Source organism: Drosophila virilis, chromosome 2, assembly GCF_030788295.1.
Source record: "Drosophila virilis strain 15010-1051.87 chromosome 2, Dvir_AGI_RSII-ME, whole genome shotgun sequence".
Lineage (NCBI taxonomy): Eukaryota > Metazoa > Arthropoda > Insecta > Diptera > Drosophilidae > Drosophila > Drosophila virilis.
This window is the reverse complement of record NC_091544.1, coordinates 25747304-25767883: the sequence shown is the minus strand read 5'-3', so window position 1 is coordinate 25767883 and position 20580 is coordinate 25747304. Positions and strand designations below refer to the sequence as shown.

Here is a 20580-nt window from a genome sequence, read left to right as displayed (position 1 = left end):
TTCCTCGTTGCTAATTTACAAACATTTCAAATAAATACAGCATTAAAATAAATTATATTTAAATGCCTTTTATTTTGCAATAAAATGTGTAATGCACTGAAAGTTAAAGTAAAGTGAATATTCTTAAAATATTACTTTGATCGATTATAAGTGTTAATAATTTTACAAGGGGGACTTAATTTTATTGTACAAAAAAAATGTATTTCTATATTCAAGTCTGTTGGCAATTATTTAAGTTTATTTACTCTTCCAAAACGAAACAGATTTTTATAGTTGATGGCATTTTAGGTTTGTTATGGTTTCTGTTCTAGATTTTAGGTCTTTAGTTGAGTCTTTGTTAAACAAATCAACGCTTGTCGTAAAAGTTATGTTTGTGAATTAAGTATGACTTCGTTCTTATTTATTAGGTATTCAAGAGTTTTTGGAAATTCTGTATTGAATTTAAGAAGTGTTGAAAGTAGCCCAATATTATTAATGTATTTATTTCAGTTTCGTTAGCTACCGTTCGCTGGATGTCCTTGCGCTGCTGTTGGTCCTGCTGCTGCTGGTGCTGCTAGCGTTGGGTATGCTTGGCAAATATCTAGCCAGAGCCGTTGCGCGACAAGACTGAAAAACAGCTTAAAAATTTAATGACAGCAGATTCGGGCAGCGTAATTCCCTTTTGATGTAGATGTCCTGCAGACGGCACTGAAGTCATTGTCCGGCGGTGAGGCCAGAGGGCAGCAAAAGTTTCCAACTGCATCCGAATTGGAGTTGGAGTTGGAGTTGTCGCTGCAGCTGGAGCTAAAGTTGTGACTGTCATCATTGCAGTAGTAGTCATGTGCTTTTTATGACTTGTCAAAAATTGCAAAATTGTCATTGTGCAATGAAATATAAATGTCAAGAGATTTTCCAAATTGTGTTTTGCTGTTTCCGCCAACCCGCTGGCGTTGTCTTTGAGTCTCATGCAGCGGAAGCGGAAACGATAATGCAGCAGCACACACACATACCCACACACTCACACACACATGCAGCTTCCAACAGAAGCAAGTTCTCGCTGACAGAGAGTCTTGCGGCCTGACAGCCTCGCGGCGAGGCGCCGCAAACGAAAAACGAAGTGACTGCCGAATGACTGGCACATCACATGCCTCTACACTTAGAGAAAACAACCACCAATTCGCGACACACAATTCAAATCATTAACATTAAAATCCAAGCTCAAATTTTGACTGCTCATTCCCAAACTTTACAAGCTTAACCATACTAAGCCCACAAAAGTTTAACCAAGTTGGACCTATAAACAAGAATGTATATTCGGGAACTTTCTGGGACAACAGTCCTCAATCCTAGCAATTGAAAAGCCTTTAGGCTTATTCCAAGTAAGCAAATTCTTATATATATTATTTGACTTAATTATTTTAAAATATTTTCCCTTTTAAACATCAATATTAAATTTAAATTAAGTTAATAAAAATGTTGTTCCCTTTACAACCACAATTTTTTATTTTAAAGCGAGTAAGACTCATCTTAATTTTGGTATATACAATAACGAAGTTAACAGTACTTCGATCCAGACCAGGCTATCATTTCGCATGGCGCTTTTCTCTAAGTGTATGGGCGGGTGCCGGCTTTAAGCTTTGGCATTGCTGTTGTTATTATTTAAAGCGTTACCAACAATTGCATGCCTGAGATGGCTGATCGATTTGAAAAGCTTTTGCGTGTAGCTTGAAAACACACAAAGGCAAAGCTACAACCGAGAGCTTTCAAACCGGTTAGTGGCTCAAAAGCTCGCAGCGCATGAGGTAAGCAGCGCGATCGGCATGAACGCAGCGCACAGAAATGAGCGTGAAGACTTTGTGAACGGTTCACAGCGGACGAAACAAAAAAGCGCAAGAGAAAGAAAGAGTGTGATAGAGAGAAAAAGAGAGAGAGAGCGTGTGAGCAAGAGAGAACGAGCAAAAGAATGTGTGCGCCTGTGTGTGAAAGAGAGCAACAAGTTTGCAAGTGGAAATTTTAACAATAAAATGCTGTGAAACACAATAAACTCGCCTCAAGGCAAAACCAACGCATAAAAATAAAATAATAATTATAAAATATGCAGCTAGTAAAAATAAAAACAAAAAATCTACAACAGAACAAATAATACCTACAAACAAAATAACTATTTATATACAAATTTCGAGCACAGCTCTTGGCAACAACAAATAATAAAAAAAAACGAGTTAAAATTTGAAAATAAGAAAAAATCAAATCACTCAAGTGAAAGATAGACAGAGAGAGAGAGCGTGTGCAGCGGCGAGTGACAGAGTGAGACAGTGTTAGACTTTCGCAGCAAACGTTGAATTTTGCACGCACACATCACAGATACAAACACCGAGATACATTCCAAAAGATACAATAAACAAGCATACTATTTCTCACAGTTCTGATTAGCGCTGAAAAATTTTGATGCAAAAAATGGAGTATGAGAAAATGCTGTACATGACAAGCGCTGGCGAGGTGAGTGTAACTAGCAACCGTAATATATAAATAGATACAGATACAAAAGTATCTACAGTTGTTTGTGTGTAAAGTCTAGCTGTTAGTGGGTGCTATTTGAATATAGTAAGCGCTTCTTGGCTTTGACAGCTGATAACCTATTCACTTGCGCTTATCAACACTGAAACGAGCAAAATGTGTGCGAGTGTGTGTGTGTGTGTGTTTTTGGGTTTGTATTTGCATCTTTTCGTGTGCTGTTTTGTGTATATATGCTCAAATTATTTGCGCAATTACCCTGAAGCATATGGCGGCTGATAATGTTTTTGGCAGCCATATGCGTTGCTTATTAACGTTGAGGCGCCACAAACAGCCATCATATGACTTTTAATTAGCAAAAGTACCAACACACAGAGACACACATTTGTGTGTGTGTGTGTGCTAGTGTGTGTGGCTATACTAAGTAGGTGTGCTGTAGCTCTGACAGCAGGCACAAATGAGTGTCACTAGGTGAGAGTCTGTACTGCGTCGCATTGTCTAGCATATGCTTGTTGCTGTTGTTGCTGCTACACTTGCCAGTTACATTTTCCATTTGTCTTATGGTATTTCGTTTTAATTACAACAACAGCAACAGCAGCAGCTATGTGAAGGCATCAAACGCTGGCAGCAACTTTCAAAAGATGCTTTCATTTTGCAAGAAGTGATTCTAAATGATTGTCAACTATGGCAAGGCAACAATAACAGCAACAGCAACAACAGCAACACCAACTAGCTGCAACAATGTCAAGCTGGCATTTCACTCGGAAAGTGCATTCCAATGCTGCAGCAGCAACAGCAGCATCATCATTTGACAGACAGACGCACATCGCGCAGCGGCAGATAGTTTTGTTGGACCTACTTAAGCTCTATATAAGCTATATACGCAAGACTTTGACGTCTGCCACAACAACAACAACAACAGCGAATAGGAAAAAAAAACTTGTATTTGCCATTTTTGATTGATTTGATGGAAATGTGTCTGCTGCGATTTTGTACGTCGTCGTTGTCGTCGCTTGTTGGCCTTCTTGCGTTTTCCAACCGCCGGACAACGTTGTTTTAGAAATGTGCATTTCGAGTGGTCGACCACAGTCGACACTCTCCGAATGCCTCATTATATTTATGGACATAATAAAATAAATACTGCGGCGCAACAATTAAAAATGCAAGCGCATTTGCCGCTTTCGCAGCGAGCGAAAACCAAAAGAAGTCGAAATAAAAAGCAGAAATAGAAAAGCTGAAGAAAAACTGACATGACATAAATATTTCAAGTAGCTAACTTTTCCATCAGAATTCATCAATTGGCCAACGTCGCTGCGACTCGGACTCGCACTCGAACCTGGACTCAGACTCGAACTCCGACTAGAGACTCGACTTTGTTGGCCCTTTAGCCATTTGGCCACGGTTTTCTAATAATAGTTGAAAATCAATCAAACTCATTACACAATGTAATCAGCTTTGGCTTGGCTCTGGCATTTTTGGGGTGTGGCCGCGCGCACCACTTGCAATGGCTAACCACAATGCGAATTGTTGTTATTACTTATGTGCGGTACACTGAGAGAAAATCATGCAATTTGCATTTAAGCTAAGTACATACGTGGAAAAAAACTAAGTCAAAAGAGACATTTTAAAAATTATGAAGTGTAAACATTTTTAAAATATGTTTACCTTCCGTTTGCCAACTTTTATACTTATTTTAACTAATTAAATTCTTCTGGAAAACTCAAATTTTTCTTAATTTTGTAAACTTAGGGACAATTTTAGAATCAATAGTATCTGCATTTAAATGCAGAGTATTTAAGACTTTTAAATAATGCATATTCTTATTATTTTTAAATCTGAAAATTCGAATTTAATTGTAGAATGTTAAAGAACTTTTTGAATTATGCAAATTCTAAGGACAATATCTTTCCCAATCTGAGAATCTTAAATGAATGAACATGCTTGATTATAGAATATTTAAAATTTAATTGAATTATAAAATATATATCATTTTAATCTGTGAATGTGTATGTACAAAAAACCAATAATATACACATTCTAAGAATATTTGTATGTTCGTTGAGGAGTTTTTAGGTTTGTTTTGTTATGCTGGCATTAAGAACGTTTTTTAATTATTTCAAGCAAATGCGAATTCTTGTAATAGGTATTTCGTCTTTATAGTTAAGTAATATTTACAAACAACTTTTAAAGAAAAATCGCTATGAGTTAAATTAAGAATATTTAAGAGTGAAATGTTCTGTAAATTTTAAGAATCAAAAGTTGTGCAACTTACTCTTACTAGCATGAAGGACATCCTCTTTTTCTGAGTGTATTGATAATTGTTGGCTTTTGTTGTGCGTTGCAAGCATTCGCAATTCGCGTAAATGTCGCCTGACTCTTATGCAAATTGAAATGAGTTACCTGAGTTAACTGAATTGGCTGAGCTGGCGCAATGTCTTTTCCACAGAATAATTGTCAATGCGTGCATTGCATAATGAGCAGCACCAGAAGACATCAGCCATCAGCCATTAGCCATCATCGGGCCAAGAGTCTGATAGAGTTCAGTGCCTAGACATTGGGCTGGGCACTTCAGATATGAGTATCCCACGCTGTGGGTGTTGTTGTGTGTCTGGTTGTGTGTATGTGTGTATGCCTGCGGTTACATTGCGCTCTGCTGTGCGCTGTCTGAGCTGGCTTTGAGCACTATCTGGGGTTGTCTAAATAGCTTTGGGAATGTTTAATGGCTGCCAAATGGAGAGTTCTAGAGCTTGCATCTAAATTAAACTACATTTTGCAATGTATTCGTGCTCCAACAGAGGTAATTATCCTAATGAGCAAGAGGTTTGGTTTAAGTAGAAAGCTCTATAAAATATTATTTGTAAATAGCTTTATTTAAATACTCATAAGACATGTTGAACTTTAGTATTTCCATATATTTGATTGACATTTTCATAAAGATCGGACAACAAACTCCGAAGTTGTTCTGGGTCGAGGGCTAAGGAAAAAAAACACATACACATACACGCATAAAGTCTGTTGAATTTAGTTAGCGTGTGTCTGATCTTGTGAGTGTATGTATAGAAGAATCTAATCTGATTGATGAACAACGCAAAGCCCATGTCTTAACAGATAGAGTCTTTCAGAGTTGGAATGATTACCTAGGTTCTTGGATTGTTCGCAGGCAGATGGGCAAACGTGATTACGTGGAGCATCCGACAAATTATTTGGAGCATAGGGCTGAACGAACGAATTGCCTTAGTAGCATTTGCTCTATATTTTAATTAGAATTTCTATTTTGTACAAAATTTTAAGTATTCAAAAATCTGGTATAGATTTCGCAATTTGGAGGTAGCAACAGCATGCGGAGTGAGGATCGTATAGATAGATCAGATAGACACAGACCGTATGACCGAAATTCAAAATTAAGTAAAACTTGTTTATGTTTCTTAATTTTGGGCATTACATTGATAACAGTATTGGGAATCTTTTGTGTATTCGCACCAAGGGCATGGTTGCAAAAGCTCCGATTTTGAAGGACTGTATTCTTCTGATTAATACAATTATGAAACGCGTATGTAAATATGAATATACGTATATTTATTATATTTGTGCATTGACGTATATCAGTGTAAATAAATCATCGTATGCATGTATGTATAATGCCTCGAATATCTGTATGCGAGTATGCTCTATTCAATATTTTCTTTTGATTTTTCTTATTAGCAAGGAAGAATTGATTTATAGAAAACTTCGAGAATTGGCTAATTAATAGTAAACAGAAGGCTCAGGAAATCAGAACTTTTGGAAAAATTCCGCATCAACATTGCTAACCAGAAATTACAGAAATGTGCGAGGCTATCTATACTTTAAAATACCGTAAAGTCATGAAAAATCATTGTCATATATAGTGTGCTCAGATATATTACGATATTCGGCTTCACAATACATTTTATTTATGTGTTATATTAATTTTAATTTTTCTTTGATTTGGTGGACAAGTGGGCAAATGGATAAATGAATGTATGTTGTGGTATGCGTTTAATTTAAATCGATCAATAAAAATAAATCAAAAATAAATTTAAAAAAAAATGCTTATGCTAATTACTGGACAACTCTGGTAACTAAAAGCTCTACTTACAGAGTGAACATGAAAAGGTTATAACCTTTTCAATAACCCGGAACACTTGGCATATTTGCAACTGCTACAGTTCTACATTTGCATTGAATCGTTTGCATAGCGCAGAGCCAAGAGAAGCTCAAATGGAGACACGATAGCATATTGGAGTGGCATAATCTAATCTCTGATCATTTGACTATAAGACTAAGTTAGCTTGGAACTGTTAGTGCCGTGTCACAAGTATTTCACCTTGCAATCTATTTGTTGTTGCATGAAATGTCGACAATTAAATGCAATGCAAACGACAAGTCCAAAGACTCAGAACTCAAAACTGCGCCGTCACGAACTGTGATCTATTCAAAAGCAAAACAAAAAAAATATAAATTCAAATAAATGCAAAAAAAAAGAAGAAAAAAATAATTAACGAGCGTTGTAAAAATAAACAGAAATAAGTCTTGTCGCTGTGACAGCTTAGCCCACGCATACAAGTGTCTGCGAAAACGGCGAGTATCTGTGAGTACGTCTATCTGTGAGTACGTGTATCTGGCTGTGTATCTATGTGGATTTGTGAACTAATGCTCGTGCCTCTCAACTCTTGACTTGTTGACAACGCTCTAGCGCGGCCCGTAACTTAGTAACATGGGGCTCTTTCTGTCTTTCTGCTGCAGTCATAATGCGATTAGAACAGATTAACCGACAATTGTCGCCGGTCCGTCACCTGAACACCTGAGTCTGCTGCTGCATTTGCATAGTTTGTTTTATTTAGTTCAAAAGATATACAAACACAAATACATGTGCATATAAAAATATAAATTAATTTAAATAACACTTGGCCATAATTCAACATCAACATCAACTTGGTCATGGCAGCTAAGTAGCGCTCAAGGCTGCTGCAATTGCAAGCGGCTACCCTTCACTTTGTGGGGGCAATTGGTGGCTAGATGGGGGCAACCTTTTTTCACACATACACACACAAACACATACATTCGCGTCAAGGCTGTCAGTTGGTTTCTTTGTTCCAGGCCTGGGCGCGCCTCGCGTAAAGCCGCGCTTAATTTATTTAAATAGATCGTGCGCTTGCCTTAGGCATTGTCCATTTTATTTGTTATTACGTTGAGAAGCAAAAAATAAATAAGAATGCCTAATTTCGTCGTGTCGCAGTTTGAATACTCTTGTGGAAATGTGGCTGACTTTTGAAATGAAAATTGTAAGAGCATATATATTATATATCTAAAGGCATCATTGACTTCTTGCAGGCGTTACACATTTTATGACAAAATTAGTATACCTTCTAAAAGGGTATATTCAATAAAAAACTGTCTATAAAAGCTAGCGGCCTGTTTGAGTTTTCAGTTTTCGCTTTTGGCGGGTTCTTTGGGCCGCAAGTTTTTATCTGATCGTTGCTTTATTAAAGCTTTTGTCGCTGCTTAAAGCAAACGTTCAGCAAACGTAAACTTGATTTGATTTTTGGGCTAACACACACACACAAACATACACAAACACACACAAACGCACACACACACACATGCCACATTCTTCGTCTCGGAATTGTTCTAATGAATTTTGATATTTTATTGTTTTTGCTTTACGGCCAAAAAGTACAGACAAATTGTTTAAACTTGTTTCTGCTGCCTGAGCCCAACATATTTTCAATTTATTATTGCTCAATATTATGATTGTTGATAATTTCCAAAGGCATTTATATATATATTTGTATATGTATATACATTTTTCGTAGCTTTTAAAGTAACATAAAATGTAATCAACAATTTTTTTGCTACCGGTTGACGTGTCGTATGCGAATTGTTTTGCTTCGTACCAACTCGAGATATGCTCTGAATTTGTGGACTACGCTGCTTCTTCATTATTTACATTTTCATGTATTCTTTTGTAAAAAATTTACACACAAAGTGTGTGTGCTTGTGTGTTTATGTGTGTGCTGACATGACTCAATTATGATTTCATTCTTGTTTTGTTAGATTTTGTCGAATGCTTTAAGATTTTTATCAGCTAACTGAAGCATTGAACTGAAAGCATATTTTTTAAGATAAATATTTCAGCTTCCGCTCATCAGTATAAGCATCATATTGTGATATAATAGAACGAGTGTATTTGGTTAGTAAGTGCTTTTCTCGACTTTTTTTAAGTAATTGAAAAAAAATAAATAGTTTTCTGCTTGACTAGCAGCAACCCCTGTTGTAGAGTACTGAAGCACATCATATAGATGGATTAACAGCTGGTGAGGCAGGTTTTTCTTGTATTAAAGATTCTTAGCTTAGTTTTAAATATTATTATATAACAGCTTTTAAGCTGAGACTTTTATTTTATTTAACGAGTAAACTGATAAAGCTTATATATTAAAAAAAAAACGTTTAAGCCCCTTATTGTAGATCAATAATACTTATACTTATTACTCACTGGACTATATGGACAATATTGAATTACGTTAAGTAGCATTAGTTAGACAAGGGAAGCCCCTTTAAAAGGCTAGCTATTTATTAAATATGCACACGCTTGGCGTTTTAATCTAACAAAATTAATTGATCTATCGCATCGAAGGTAATTACACTTCACGAATTCGTATATAACGTTTTATTTTTGTACTTTTGTTCTTCTGTTATTTTGGTATTTTTGTAAATGGCCATAAAAATAGACCTGTCATTTAAATGGATCTATTAAATATTGTGGTTTTTCTAAAAATATAACTGGGCGTTTACAAAACAACTACCTGACGGCCATTGTGTCAGTTCAATTCCCATACCCAGATCAATTGCCGTTGCGGTTAAAATAATTGTGAACTTGTATACGTTTTTTTATTTGTTACTCGCTCACAAACTGGGCAGGAGTATATTGGTTTTTTTGTTTGGAATGCCTTGCTGTCGGCGCTTTTAAATCTGGAGATTTGAACTTGGAATTCTGTAACATTTATTGTTTAAAATAGTTAACCACATCCACTATGGATTGGTTAAACTTGCCATTTAACAAGTATATCACGAACATTTTTATTCTCCATGGTTGTAGAGCCGAAGTAGTTAAATCTTAACAAATACAACAGACAAGCTCCTCTAATATAGGGGCGTGGCATATCACAAAACTGATATAAGTTGGTTTCTTTGCTGTTTCTTTTGAGTGGTTCTTAAACTGTGAACGAGTGTTAGGCAGTCGCTTACACCCAACTGCAATATTCTCACTTGCCTTTTTTCATTTTGGTCCATTGTTGTGCCAACTTTGACACCCAAGCCGTTGGCTGTATACAATTTGTTGGCGCTTTGCTTTTGTTTCTCTTTATTTAAAAACAGGAACAGCGGCAGGCAACGAGAACAAGCATATCATATTATTTTTCAAATTACCAATTTGTGACGTTTATTGTGGGTGATATGCCATTAAATACAAGCACACACACATACACACACCTATGCATCCATATGTGTATGTGTATGTGTGTATGGCTTTATTTAAATCTGAACTGATAGCTTTATTGACAGCCGTCTCATGTCAGAGCTGCCAATGAATTATGGTTCCAGTTGTTGTTGTCTGTCCGGCTGTCCAATTGGCCAATTGGCTAAATGCGGCACAAAAAAGGCTTTTGTTTGCACCACACATTGTAATGAAATTACGTATTTGTAGGCTATTGGAAACTCCGACAGAACTTGAGCTTGTTAGAGCCGCATTGTTGTTGTTGTTGTTATACTGAAAGATTTAATTAAAAAATATATATACGAAGTTTGTTTGCTCAATGCGATGCCAGCAGGAAATGTGAAACGGAATAACCCAAATGATCTAATTGCCACAAGATACAAGTTACCTACGCTCTGAGGATGTGGGCATTGTCTCGATCGGTAATGGATAATGGACATAACTTGAATTAATCGACATATTTATTGCAAAAAAATACAGAAATTATTTCTTTTTCTTTTCACAGTGGGACAAGAGTTGTCCGCCTGTGGCGTGAGCAGACTCCAGAATTTTATTATAGAATTGTGTGTAAATATATATATATATATAACGGTGTGTCCTAAGAATTATATATTAAAGTTTATGGGAAATGAATTTGAGGAATAATGCATTTTTCGAATAGTGTGAAACACCCATGAAATGAATTTAAAAAAATATCTTTGAAAATTGAGTTTTGTGGATGGTAAGCAAAATAATGGTTATACATGGTTTCTCGCCATTTTCCCTGGAATTTCCCTCGTCTTTACTACAGTCAAAATTTCAGCTTAATAGCTCTTACGGTTCGGGTTGTGCGTTGATCGCTAAACAGTCTGTCAGTCATTCGGTCAGGTCAAACAGTTTTATATATAGAGATATATTTTTGTGCATTTTAATAAACATATATGTGTATGCATATAATATCAAGCTCTATATATATAGGTGCATGGGAATAAGTGATGTGGACATATATCAGATGAGCTTTTTTAAAGATCAAGCTAGTAATATATTTAACGCTTACTCGCCCACAAAATGATATAGCTCACAATTTAAAAGCTATTGCCCTTAATTTACAGTTTTAGAGTCAACAAGCCAATAAAATTACTCTGTCACAAACAAAGCCTCTGTTCTACTCTTGTGCTATTGAATTGCTTTTAATCAAATTATGTTTTTGGGACAGTATATTTTGTTCGAAACTTTAACTTCCGAAATTTTGAACGGAACAGAGTATTGAGCTGTCGGATGATAATATTTTATTTTATTTTTTTTTTTAAATAACCAATAAGGAATTTCTCGATTTATTTGTGAATAATTTATGACAATAAGTACAAAGAAAGAATTTGTTTTAATTTAATTAAATTTATTTCATTTGCAGTCTTTGTATTGTTAAATAACCAATTAAGGACTTTTCATATATGTGTGTATGTGTTTTTTGTATAATTTATGACATCAGTTAAGAAGAAAGAATTGCTTTGGGCCATAAAAATGTTGCAAGCAGGCTAAGCAAGGGGCTGAGTGTTTATGGACTATAAATAGCAGCAATTGGTTGACATACGCTCCTCGGTTACCTCGCCGTAGCCCAAATGCACTTTGTTTAGCACTCTTAACAGATTTAATGGGTTTTTTATTGAGTCACTTGAGTCACTTACTGCTTACTGCTCACTGCTAGCAGCAGCAGTAGTAGCAGCTGCGCCTCGAGCCTGTTGAATCACTTGGCCAGTTTGTGTGCTCTCCAGTCTCTAGGCTATTCTGTGGCGGCCATTGAGAGCCGGGGAAAGCACCCTTTTGGGCCTAGGATAGTAACAAAAAAGCACAAATTTTTCTAATAGCAGCAACTACGCAATGTTTAAACTAAGTTTTAGCGCTGGCAATTAACAGTCAGACGAGAAAAGCTAACACAGAAAGTCACTCATACGCCCTGTGCGCCAACAATTAAAACATAAAAATTGTATTAACATCGTGACTGGCTAAAAAGAAAAAAATATATTGAAGCTATGTCCATATTGTATTGGCCATTGAAATTGCACGGCAATAACTAGTCACGCCCCCAACCCCCAACCCGCCGCCTAACAAACCCAAGAATAGCTCTCGGCGTTGAACTCTTTGGCTCTGAGCTGAAACTGCAAATCGGAAAATCCAGAATGAGCTGTTAAATTAATAATAAGCGCACAACACACACACACAGACCCATGCGTCCGCTCTCCTCCCCACCTTGTACACCCTGTGCCACCCGCCTGGAGCACGGGCCACTGCTGTGAGCTTAATGAAAAACCAGTTTACCAGCATTCAGCATTCACTCAGAGGCAAAAATCGTAGATGATAAAAAAAGAAAAAAACTAAATTAAAAGCCGCAGCAAACGCAGCTGCACAGAAAGCGAACAATTTATATTTATTGCAGTACCAGCAATTAACACAGGTAGGAATCGTGTGTATATAGTATATAATGAATACATAAAGTATATGGAGCATATATAACAAGCTAGAATTATCGCGTCTACAGTGCAAATCTAGAAGATGCCCTGTGAAATGACTATTGTAAAGTGCTCATATGAAGAGCACCCTGTATCTAAATTTGTTATGATAAATAGACGTTACTATAAAAACTAATTAGTTCCAAATTTTCCATCTGTATTTTGATGTGTTTGTGAGTTTTTGATTTGTGAATACCCTGCTCTGAAATCTTTCGTTCGTAGACCAACGTTGATAGACACCCTGTACTGGCTTAAAGTGCGAATGACCCCGTTTCGAGTAATTGTCTAACAGACACCCTAACACCCTTTACTTATCTGAAGTATTTTATATTGAGATAGCCCGTTCCAATGTCTTACATCTCCCTGTACTGGGCTACAAAGTGCTTACCTAGTGAACAGCCTGTGAATGGACTAGCCTAAGCTGATTGACAAGTGGACACCCTGTATTTTGATTACAAGTACATAGTCACTGGTGTTTTACTAACGCGCACCCTGTACTCATGTCGAAATGTGTTTGACCTGAAGATACCCTGGGTATTTTTTGTACTATTAACTGTTAGACTGTAAATGCCCTCTAATCAGATGTCGAGTGGTTAGTCTTAGCCACCTTATATTGCCAATTAATTTGATTTTGTCAATTTGGGCCAAGGTAGGCGAAGCTAACAGTGAGACATTTTTGTTACTCTAGAATAAAATTCAACTACTAGAGTACATATATCTTATAAGCCAGATGTTAAACATTGATATTTGTCTGCCTGTCTAATGAAAGATAATTAAAACTAAAAAAATTGATAAAGGGAATATACATGCTTCGATCTTAAAATCTATAAAAGTAATTCACCTTGTGAGGGGGCATATCGCAAAACACTTTTGATTTGGATCCCGCGTCATTGTTTGCGGCTCATATAATAAAAAAAAGCACACGGCTCTCATTGTTGTTATTAGTTTAAGATCAAATGCCTGTACACCCCCCCCTATAAGCAGTCAGCTACCCCGGTTGAAGCTGAGAGCTGTGCCTCATTTGGGTTTTTTTTGCATTTAGTTTTGTTGTGACGTCACAGTATGAGCTGGAGTCACAGTCCATGGGTCGCTTCGGCTCGACTCGGCTTTGACTTGATAAATGTGAAAATCGATGCGATTTAAAGCTTAGTACAAATTTTGCTGTTGTCGGAAGAGCGCTGTGAAACGCTTTGGAAACTTAAGGTTAACATTAAGAAAACAAATCGAAAATAAAAAATAAAATAAAAGCAAAAAAAAAAATTTGCCACATTTAGGGCAGGTAGGTGCCAGCCAGTTTACAAATTAGAAAGGCAGGCAAAAAGAGTAAAAGAAAAAATTTGAATAAACTTTAAACTTGACTTGAAACGTGCTAATTAAACAGTGGCTCAATTTGAGCAATTTAATTTTTGATTAAAGCCTTTAGAGGCTGAGGCCCAATTAGCAGTTCATTGGAATGTGGCGCCATAACTAATTAAAGTGATTGTTTGCCTTGCAGATGCCGCACAGCTGTAGCAGCCAGTTCAAGCTTGCCGCAGAACAGTTCCAGGGCCAGGGCCAGACGGACACCTATGCGGCCTACGCCTATGCAGATAACTTTGATTTGTCGCTGCTGCCGGAAGACGCCGGCATACCTACCACAGTTTATCAGTACAACGCGCCGCAGATCAAGATCGAGGCTGCCTGGGAGTGTGCCAGCGATATACAGGAGCTGCCAACGGTGACTGCTGCATATGCCAGCTCTGGCCAACAGCTGATCCCGCCGCCCCCGCCCGCATATCCGCATAGCGCCTACCCCTCACCACAGTCCAGTCCGCAGCAGTCGGAATTTGCCTCGTTTGCCTACGGCAAGTACAACGGCAGCTACGACTGCCTGAGCAGTCCGTGTCCCTCGCTGGATGCCAGTAGCATTAAGCAGGAGCTACATATATTGCCACCCTCGCCGCCCGAATCGAATTGTGAGACGCCCTCGCCGCGCTCTGCCTGCAGCGACAGCAGCAGCATTAAAGCGGAGCCGCTGGATGCCGACGTGGAGAGCTTCATAGATTTGAATACGCTTCTCCAGCAGCAACAGCAGCAACAGCAGCAGCAGCAACTGTTGGACATTAAGCCGAATCATCAGGTGCTGCGCGAGTGTCTGGAGGACACAACATTCCAGCGCAAGCACAATCTCAAGCCCTTGGCGCTGGAGTCCTTTATTGGCGGGTTAGCTGAGGTGCGCGGTGACTTTGAGCCGGTCATATCGCTGGCGCTGGAGCATGCCAAGCGTGAGGCGGACGCCATATGCGCGAAGCTGCAAATATCGCAGGGTGAGCACAGATAAACGCACGCACACGCACACACACGCACACACAGACAGAGACAAACACACACACTCACAGTGAACTGTGACTAATTGTAATTTCTTGTCCGACAGATCCAAATGCCTGGACAGCCGCCCAGGTGCACGCCTGGCTACGATCCACCTTGGCACAGTTCAAGCTGCCGCCGGCTGCCAATTTGGAGTTGCAGTTCAGCGAAGACGGCGCCGCGCTTGTATTACTCAGCGAGGAGGAATTCACGCGTCGTCTGCCCGAGGTAAGCCCCCCCATACTCTCCCCTTAACCATGCTCCACTCGATCAATATGACTTACCCAACCCAAATATACAATGAGTGTATTACAAAATCGAAGCGGGGTAGCTAATAAGCATAATACAAGAGCGGTGGACAATGCAAATGGCAAAAGCAAAAGCCAGCAAGCAAAACGAAGCCACACAGAAAAATACAAAAATACCAATCAATGCGATTGAATTGAATTGAATTTCGCGTACGAACTAACTCAGCTCTAAGGTGAGAAATGAGAGAGAGGCAAAAAACAACAACAAAAGCAAAACAAAATATATAAAAAGCAAAACAAAAAACAAGTTTCGTAACTTGCCGTTGACGTCATGGCCCAGGCCCGACACCAAATCGGAAAGCAAACCTGTTGCCAACAATTAGGCAAAAAAATAAAATAAAAATGATAAATAAAAAACAAAACTGGCGGCAGCCAAAAACTACTCTAAATGCGCTCCTCGAGAGCCAAGTCAAGTCCCCGTCAACACTTTGCCAAAAATATAAAAATGATTACATTTGCCATCAGCCACAGTGGGTGAAATGTTGTGGTTGTTGTTGCTGCTGTTGCTGAGTGCAGCTAAATGAAAACAAAAGACTGAAGAAACGAACGCGACTAAAACCGAACCGAACCGAACCGAAACCGAAATGCGAGAGCAGTCCCGCACACGAAATTAGTAACCGTGGTCATGGCTGTAAAGGTGAAAGAATGTGTGAAGGTTGTTTGGTGAAACTGCACGGCACTTGGTTGATTACGAACCGCAGTCTCGGTCGACACAGCGTAGCAGTCAAGGCACAGTGGGACAAATTAAACAGTTTTTGATAATGTGTAAGAAAATTGGAATTTTTTATTACCAAGTTAAAAAGGGGGTATTTATGAAAAATATAGCAAAAGTAACACAAAGTGATTAGTAAAGTTAATCGGTAAGTTTTTTTTTATAAATCCATATACCATATTTTTCATATTGATATGTGTAGGAGAAAATATAGAAGTCTGAGCAAAAATATAAACTAAAAGTGATTGCCGCAGTGAAGGCTGGGTGAAACTTTTTGAACTAATGTATGTAACAAGCAGAAAAAATACATTTCCGACTCCAAAATATAAATGTATAAATTATCAGCAAGATGAGCTGAGTCGATCTAGCCATGATTTATCGCTCCGTCTCACATTCTATATGAGCGCGTCAATCCAGAAAACTAACAGGGACTTAAAGTAGACAATAAATGTTGCCATACACCTTTTTCAGATCGAATTGAGAGACTTGGATTCTTATTGTTTTTTTCTTAAGTAAACAACATGGAATGATATATCAGATTATATCAAATAACCAATCAGGAATGTAAAGAGGTGTGGAAAGGTCTTATACGTGTATTTGCATTTCGAAGTCGCAGTATTTGCTCCACTGTGCACAGCCCCAGCTTAAGCTACAGACACAGCTCAGATGACAGTGGGGACGACGACGACGGCACTTGAATTGAGCCAACGACCAGCAACGACATTGCAAGGTGAAAGTAAGTCGCAATGGTTGTTGTTTTTGCTGTTCAGCCACTTGCTGTGTTGTTGTTGCTGTTGTAGTTGCTGCAACTGCAGACAACGCGCTGGGAACGCATAATTTATGAGAGCAGTTAGCAGTTAGAATTTGAATTGATGTGCCGTCTAGATTGCTGAGTTCGGGAGAGAGAGAGAGAGTGATAGAGATTTATGCGAGATTTACATTGGGCTCAATTGATATTTATCTATGTGTGGTTCGCTTTCTTTTAGAGCGGCAGCACATTGCACGCACAGTTGGAGATATGGAAGATGGCCTATGCCGATCAGCTGGGCAATCAAATGGACACCGCGCCGCTTTGGTCCACAGCAACAACAGCAGCGGGCTATCAGGCGCCAAATGTGGAGCACGAGGAGAGCGAAGGTGTGTAGTGTGAGAGATTCTTAGTTCGATATATATTCTAAAGTTTCTCTGAACATTCATAGATGATGAGGACATGGAGGACATGACTGCGGCGCCAGCTGTGCTTACAGCCACGCCCACGGCAACAACAACGTCCACCAAGCGCACGGGCGGCGCACGCAACGGTGGCAGCTCCCACATTCATCTATGGCAGTTCCTCAAGGAGCTGCTTGCCGCACCGCAAGTTAACGGCACAGCCATACGCTGGATAGATCGCAGCAAGGGCATCTTCAAGATCGAGGATTCGGTGCGCGTAGCCAAGTTGTGGGGCAGGCGCAAGAATCGACCGGCCATGAACTATGACAAGCTCTCGCGCTCGATACGGCAATACTATAAGAAGGGCATCATGAAGAAGACGGAGCGTTCGCAGCGTCTGGTCTATCAGTTCTGTCAGCCGTATCATCAGTGAATTTCGGCAACAGTTCCGTTTGACTAGTTCTAAGTCTATTTATTTTTTTGGTAGTCGTAAGAAGCCCAAAACGCCACCCACCAACCACACAACCAAGTTTTGCCCTGACACTATGCTCGGCTAGCCTCAGCGACTAGCGAGTCTTAGTGCTTGTACATATATCTAAATACTCACATTCCATTTATATATATATACCTTTATATATATATATATATAAACATATATCTATCTAGCACAGTTTAGGCACGAAGGTAAGTTCGTGCATTAGTTCGACTTTAGTTCAAAGACTCGACTTGAGTTCGACTTTAGTTGTTTAGGCTCAAGCCAATGGCAGCAGGCGAAGGTAAGTTCGCCCTGTCGGCGGCTTTAAGTTTTACTTAATCAATCAATCAATCAAGTTTTTATATATTGCATGTGGGCGTGGCAGCTAACTGCATATGTTTGACTTACCGGCGACATCTTTATTCAAATGTTGACTGCACCAGCGTTTGCTCCTGTTCCGCTGCCCGTAGCCCGAGTCCAATTTGTTGCAACTGTTGTTGCTGGCATGTGGCATAGTCGACACACATAAGACCAGTGGTAACAGCACGTGGCACTCAATGGGCGCGGCCGTGTGCGGCATGTGGCAGCAAACGCTGCAAGCGGCAACAACTGAAGGTGTTGCGGTAATTTTAGGAACCATATATCTATGATATATCAAAAGTAAGTTCTATGAACAACAAAACAAGCAAAACAATTTGTAACGAATATAAATGTGAATATGAATATGAATATGAATAACTTTTGTATGTTTAGCTATAAAGCGCAATTTATGTGCTCTATTTAATTGTTAAATTCTTGAAAATTTTTTCTCTTCTCTTCAAACGAAAAGTTAAAAAATTTTCGAACGCATTTTATTTGTTTTTTGGCACTTTTTCGCAATTTCAATTAATTTGTATTTATTTTTGCTTAACTGGTGTCGGTTTAATTAGTACGCAAGTGTGCGTGTGTGTGTGTGCCTGTCAGCTAGTTAATTGTATTATTTATTTTTGGTTAATTTTTAAACAAAAGTCAATTGTTGTGCGTATAATTATTTATGTTTTTTGATTGTGCAATTTGCATTTGCAATTTGCGTAACTTGCAGCTTGGCTTATTTGTTTTTGTAATTTTTATCACATTTAAATCAAACACACAGATACATACATATATATAGTATGTAAATGCAAAATTTGCATAGTTATAGATACGTAGATATAGGCAAAATAATAATGATATTGTTTGAGCGCTTTTGCGTTTTATTATGCACACGACTTACGTTTAATTTTTTATATAATTATTATATTAATTTTTATTATTGTTTGCATGTTGATGGTATGCAAAACTATTTATTTATTTATTTAACTAACATATTGTCATGCTCAAATAACTATTCTCGTAATAAAAATCACAGCAAAAAACACACGACTAAATTAAATTACTAAGCAATGAAGTTTGGGTAGAGAGTTTCTGACCTTTTTATTGGTCTCTAAATGGATGATAAATATTTTTGTAATTTACATTTGTGTTTTATACCCTGAACCCATTAAAAATGGGTATAAGGGTAAATTGTATTTGTGCAAAATCCAAACGTATGTAACAGGCAGAAGGAAGAATCTCCGAACCCATAAAGTATATAAATTCTTGATCAGCACCAATAGCCGAGTCGATCTAGCCATGTCCGTCTGTTTGTCCGCCTCCCGGACCTGTGTATCTGGATCTGAGAATCTAAGTTTTAGAGGCTTGTTTCATAAACCCACTCCACTTAATATACCCTGTACAGGGTTTTATAGGGATTTGCACTGTAAATGAATACAAATAACCTTTAAAGTGCTTGTAAAGCGCGTTTTAAATCGAAAAGTTTTTTGGAATCGAACATGTACTTAAATTCGAGGGCATTTCAATAGTGTTGTAAAATCAGATTTGCCAAACACAACTTTGAGATTTTTGTTTGCACAGAAATAACATTGATGGAGTTTAAGCGGTTTTATTGCAGGTAAAAAAAAAATGGATATCTTATATTTTCGTGTTATTTTTAGGAGTTTTTACATCAACTGACTGTGAATAGGCCCATGAACAATTGCTGAAGCTGCATAGGCATTTACAGTTCTGACTCCACACAAATTGCGTTTCCAAACAAAGCTGTCACATCGCGGTTATAAAACATATCTTTAGATTTTTTTAACTGTTAGAATGTTATGAGTTTTGATTGTTAATATTCTAAAGATAATTTGCAGCTAATTGCATCAGCTTACTGAGAATATACAGGGTTGTCAGCAGACGTATAAGCAAAGATTTTAGACGGTCCTAAGTCACATTTTCTACTTTTTGTTTGAAATACAAATGTTTAATTAAATTAAACATATTATTTACAGAGACGATGCTTAATAACGTGAACTAAGCATATTATTAAATACTAAATTTGCGTTCTTTTGGTAATTAGCTTACAAGCAATTCTGTTTGCTTCATTAAATCCAATAATAACTTTTAAGAAAGTTCTAATAAATGTCACCTTACTACAAAAATAAAGCTGTTGGCCCTTGATTCTGATTTGCAGACATTCGGTCAACTTTTGTGGCAGCCCTCGTGCCAGTTCACGTGCTGTAAAAAGCTTTTTAGATTGCCTTGTCAGTCAGTGAGGGGCATTGCACTCGTGTGTGACCGTTTGCAGAGACGATTTTCATGCAGGGAGCGCATTTTCAATCAACTATTTTCAATGCTATTTGCGCTAACAACGCTTCGATACACAAGCTTGGGGTGAGGGCGGCGATAGATAGTGGGCGTGGCCACTGAATGGCAAAAGGAAACTGAATAAATACATGGGGTCGCATATGTATATGTATGTGTAGCATGCAAATGCATAAGGATTGAACAGAGTTTGATCCGACTTGCACAAAATGGTATGCTGCTTATTACAGCGGACATGGCTTAACATGATGAGGCTTAAGTTTGGTAAATATTTTGGGACAGAGATATGCATGCATATGCCCGGCCTTGACTAAGATTATTTTAATGCGCTCCACTGAGTTTATCGTCTTTGTTGTCCTGATGCGAATGCGGCTGCGGATGCGGATGCCCGGGAATCTGTCTGTATCTGTATCTGTGCCGTTGTCGTTGCCCGT

At 38.2% G+C, this 20580-nt stretch overlaps 2 protein-coding genes and 1 long non-coding RNA gene across 6 annotated transcripts in view; 2 read left to right on the top strand and 1 right to left on the bottom strand.

Annotated features, from left to right (window-relative positions):
* The window catches only part of LOC6633184 (lachesin), a 237208-nt gene that overhangs the window by 10274 nt on the left and 206354 nt on the right, over nt 1-20580 (bottom strand). The window lies entirely within an intron of this gene.
* Ets98B (DNA-binding protein Ets98B) lies at nt 1807-18884 on the top strand. 3 transcript variants are annotated; one of them, XM_002055937.4, is made up of 5 exons: nt 1807-2478; nt 13988-14798; nt 14906-15066; nt 16845-16995; nt 17058-18883. In XM_002055937.4, exons 1-5 carry the CDS (start codon nt 2428-2430, stop codon nt 17441-17443), a joined length of 1560 nt encoding a protein of 519 aa, XP_002055973.2. In that variant the 5' UTR covers nt 1807-2427; the 3' UTR covers nt 17444-18883. The 3 variants fall into 3 exon arrangements, with proteins under 3 accessions (XP_002055973.2, XP_032289561.1, XP_032289562.1); XM_032433670.2 differs by lacking the exon at nt 1807-2478 and adding an exon at nt 13655-13695 and having other exon boundaries at nt 17058-18884; XM_032433671.2 differs by lacking the exon at nt 1807-2478 and adding an exon at nt 13731-13771.
* LOC116650304 (uncharacterized) lies at nt 4484-10639 on the top strand. Of its 2 annotated transcripts, XR_011416184.1 has the most exons (3): nt 4500-6122; nt 6196-10428; nt 10512-10639. It is a non-coding gene; the product is annotated as an uncharacterized lncRNA (long non-coding RNA). The 2 variants fall into 2 exon arrangements; XR_004303283.2 differs by having other exon boundaries at nt 4484-6122; nt 6196-10639.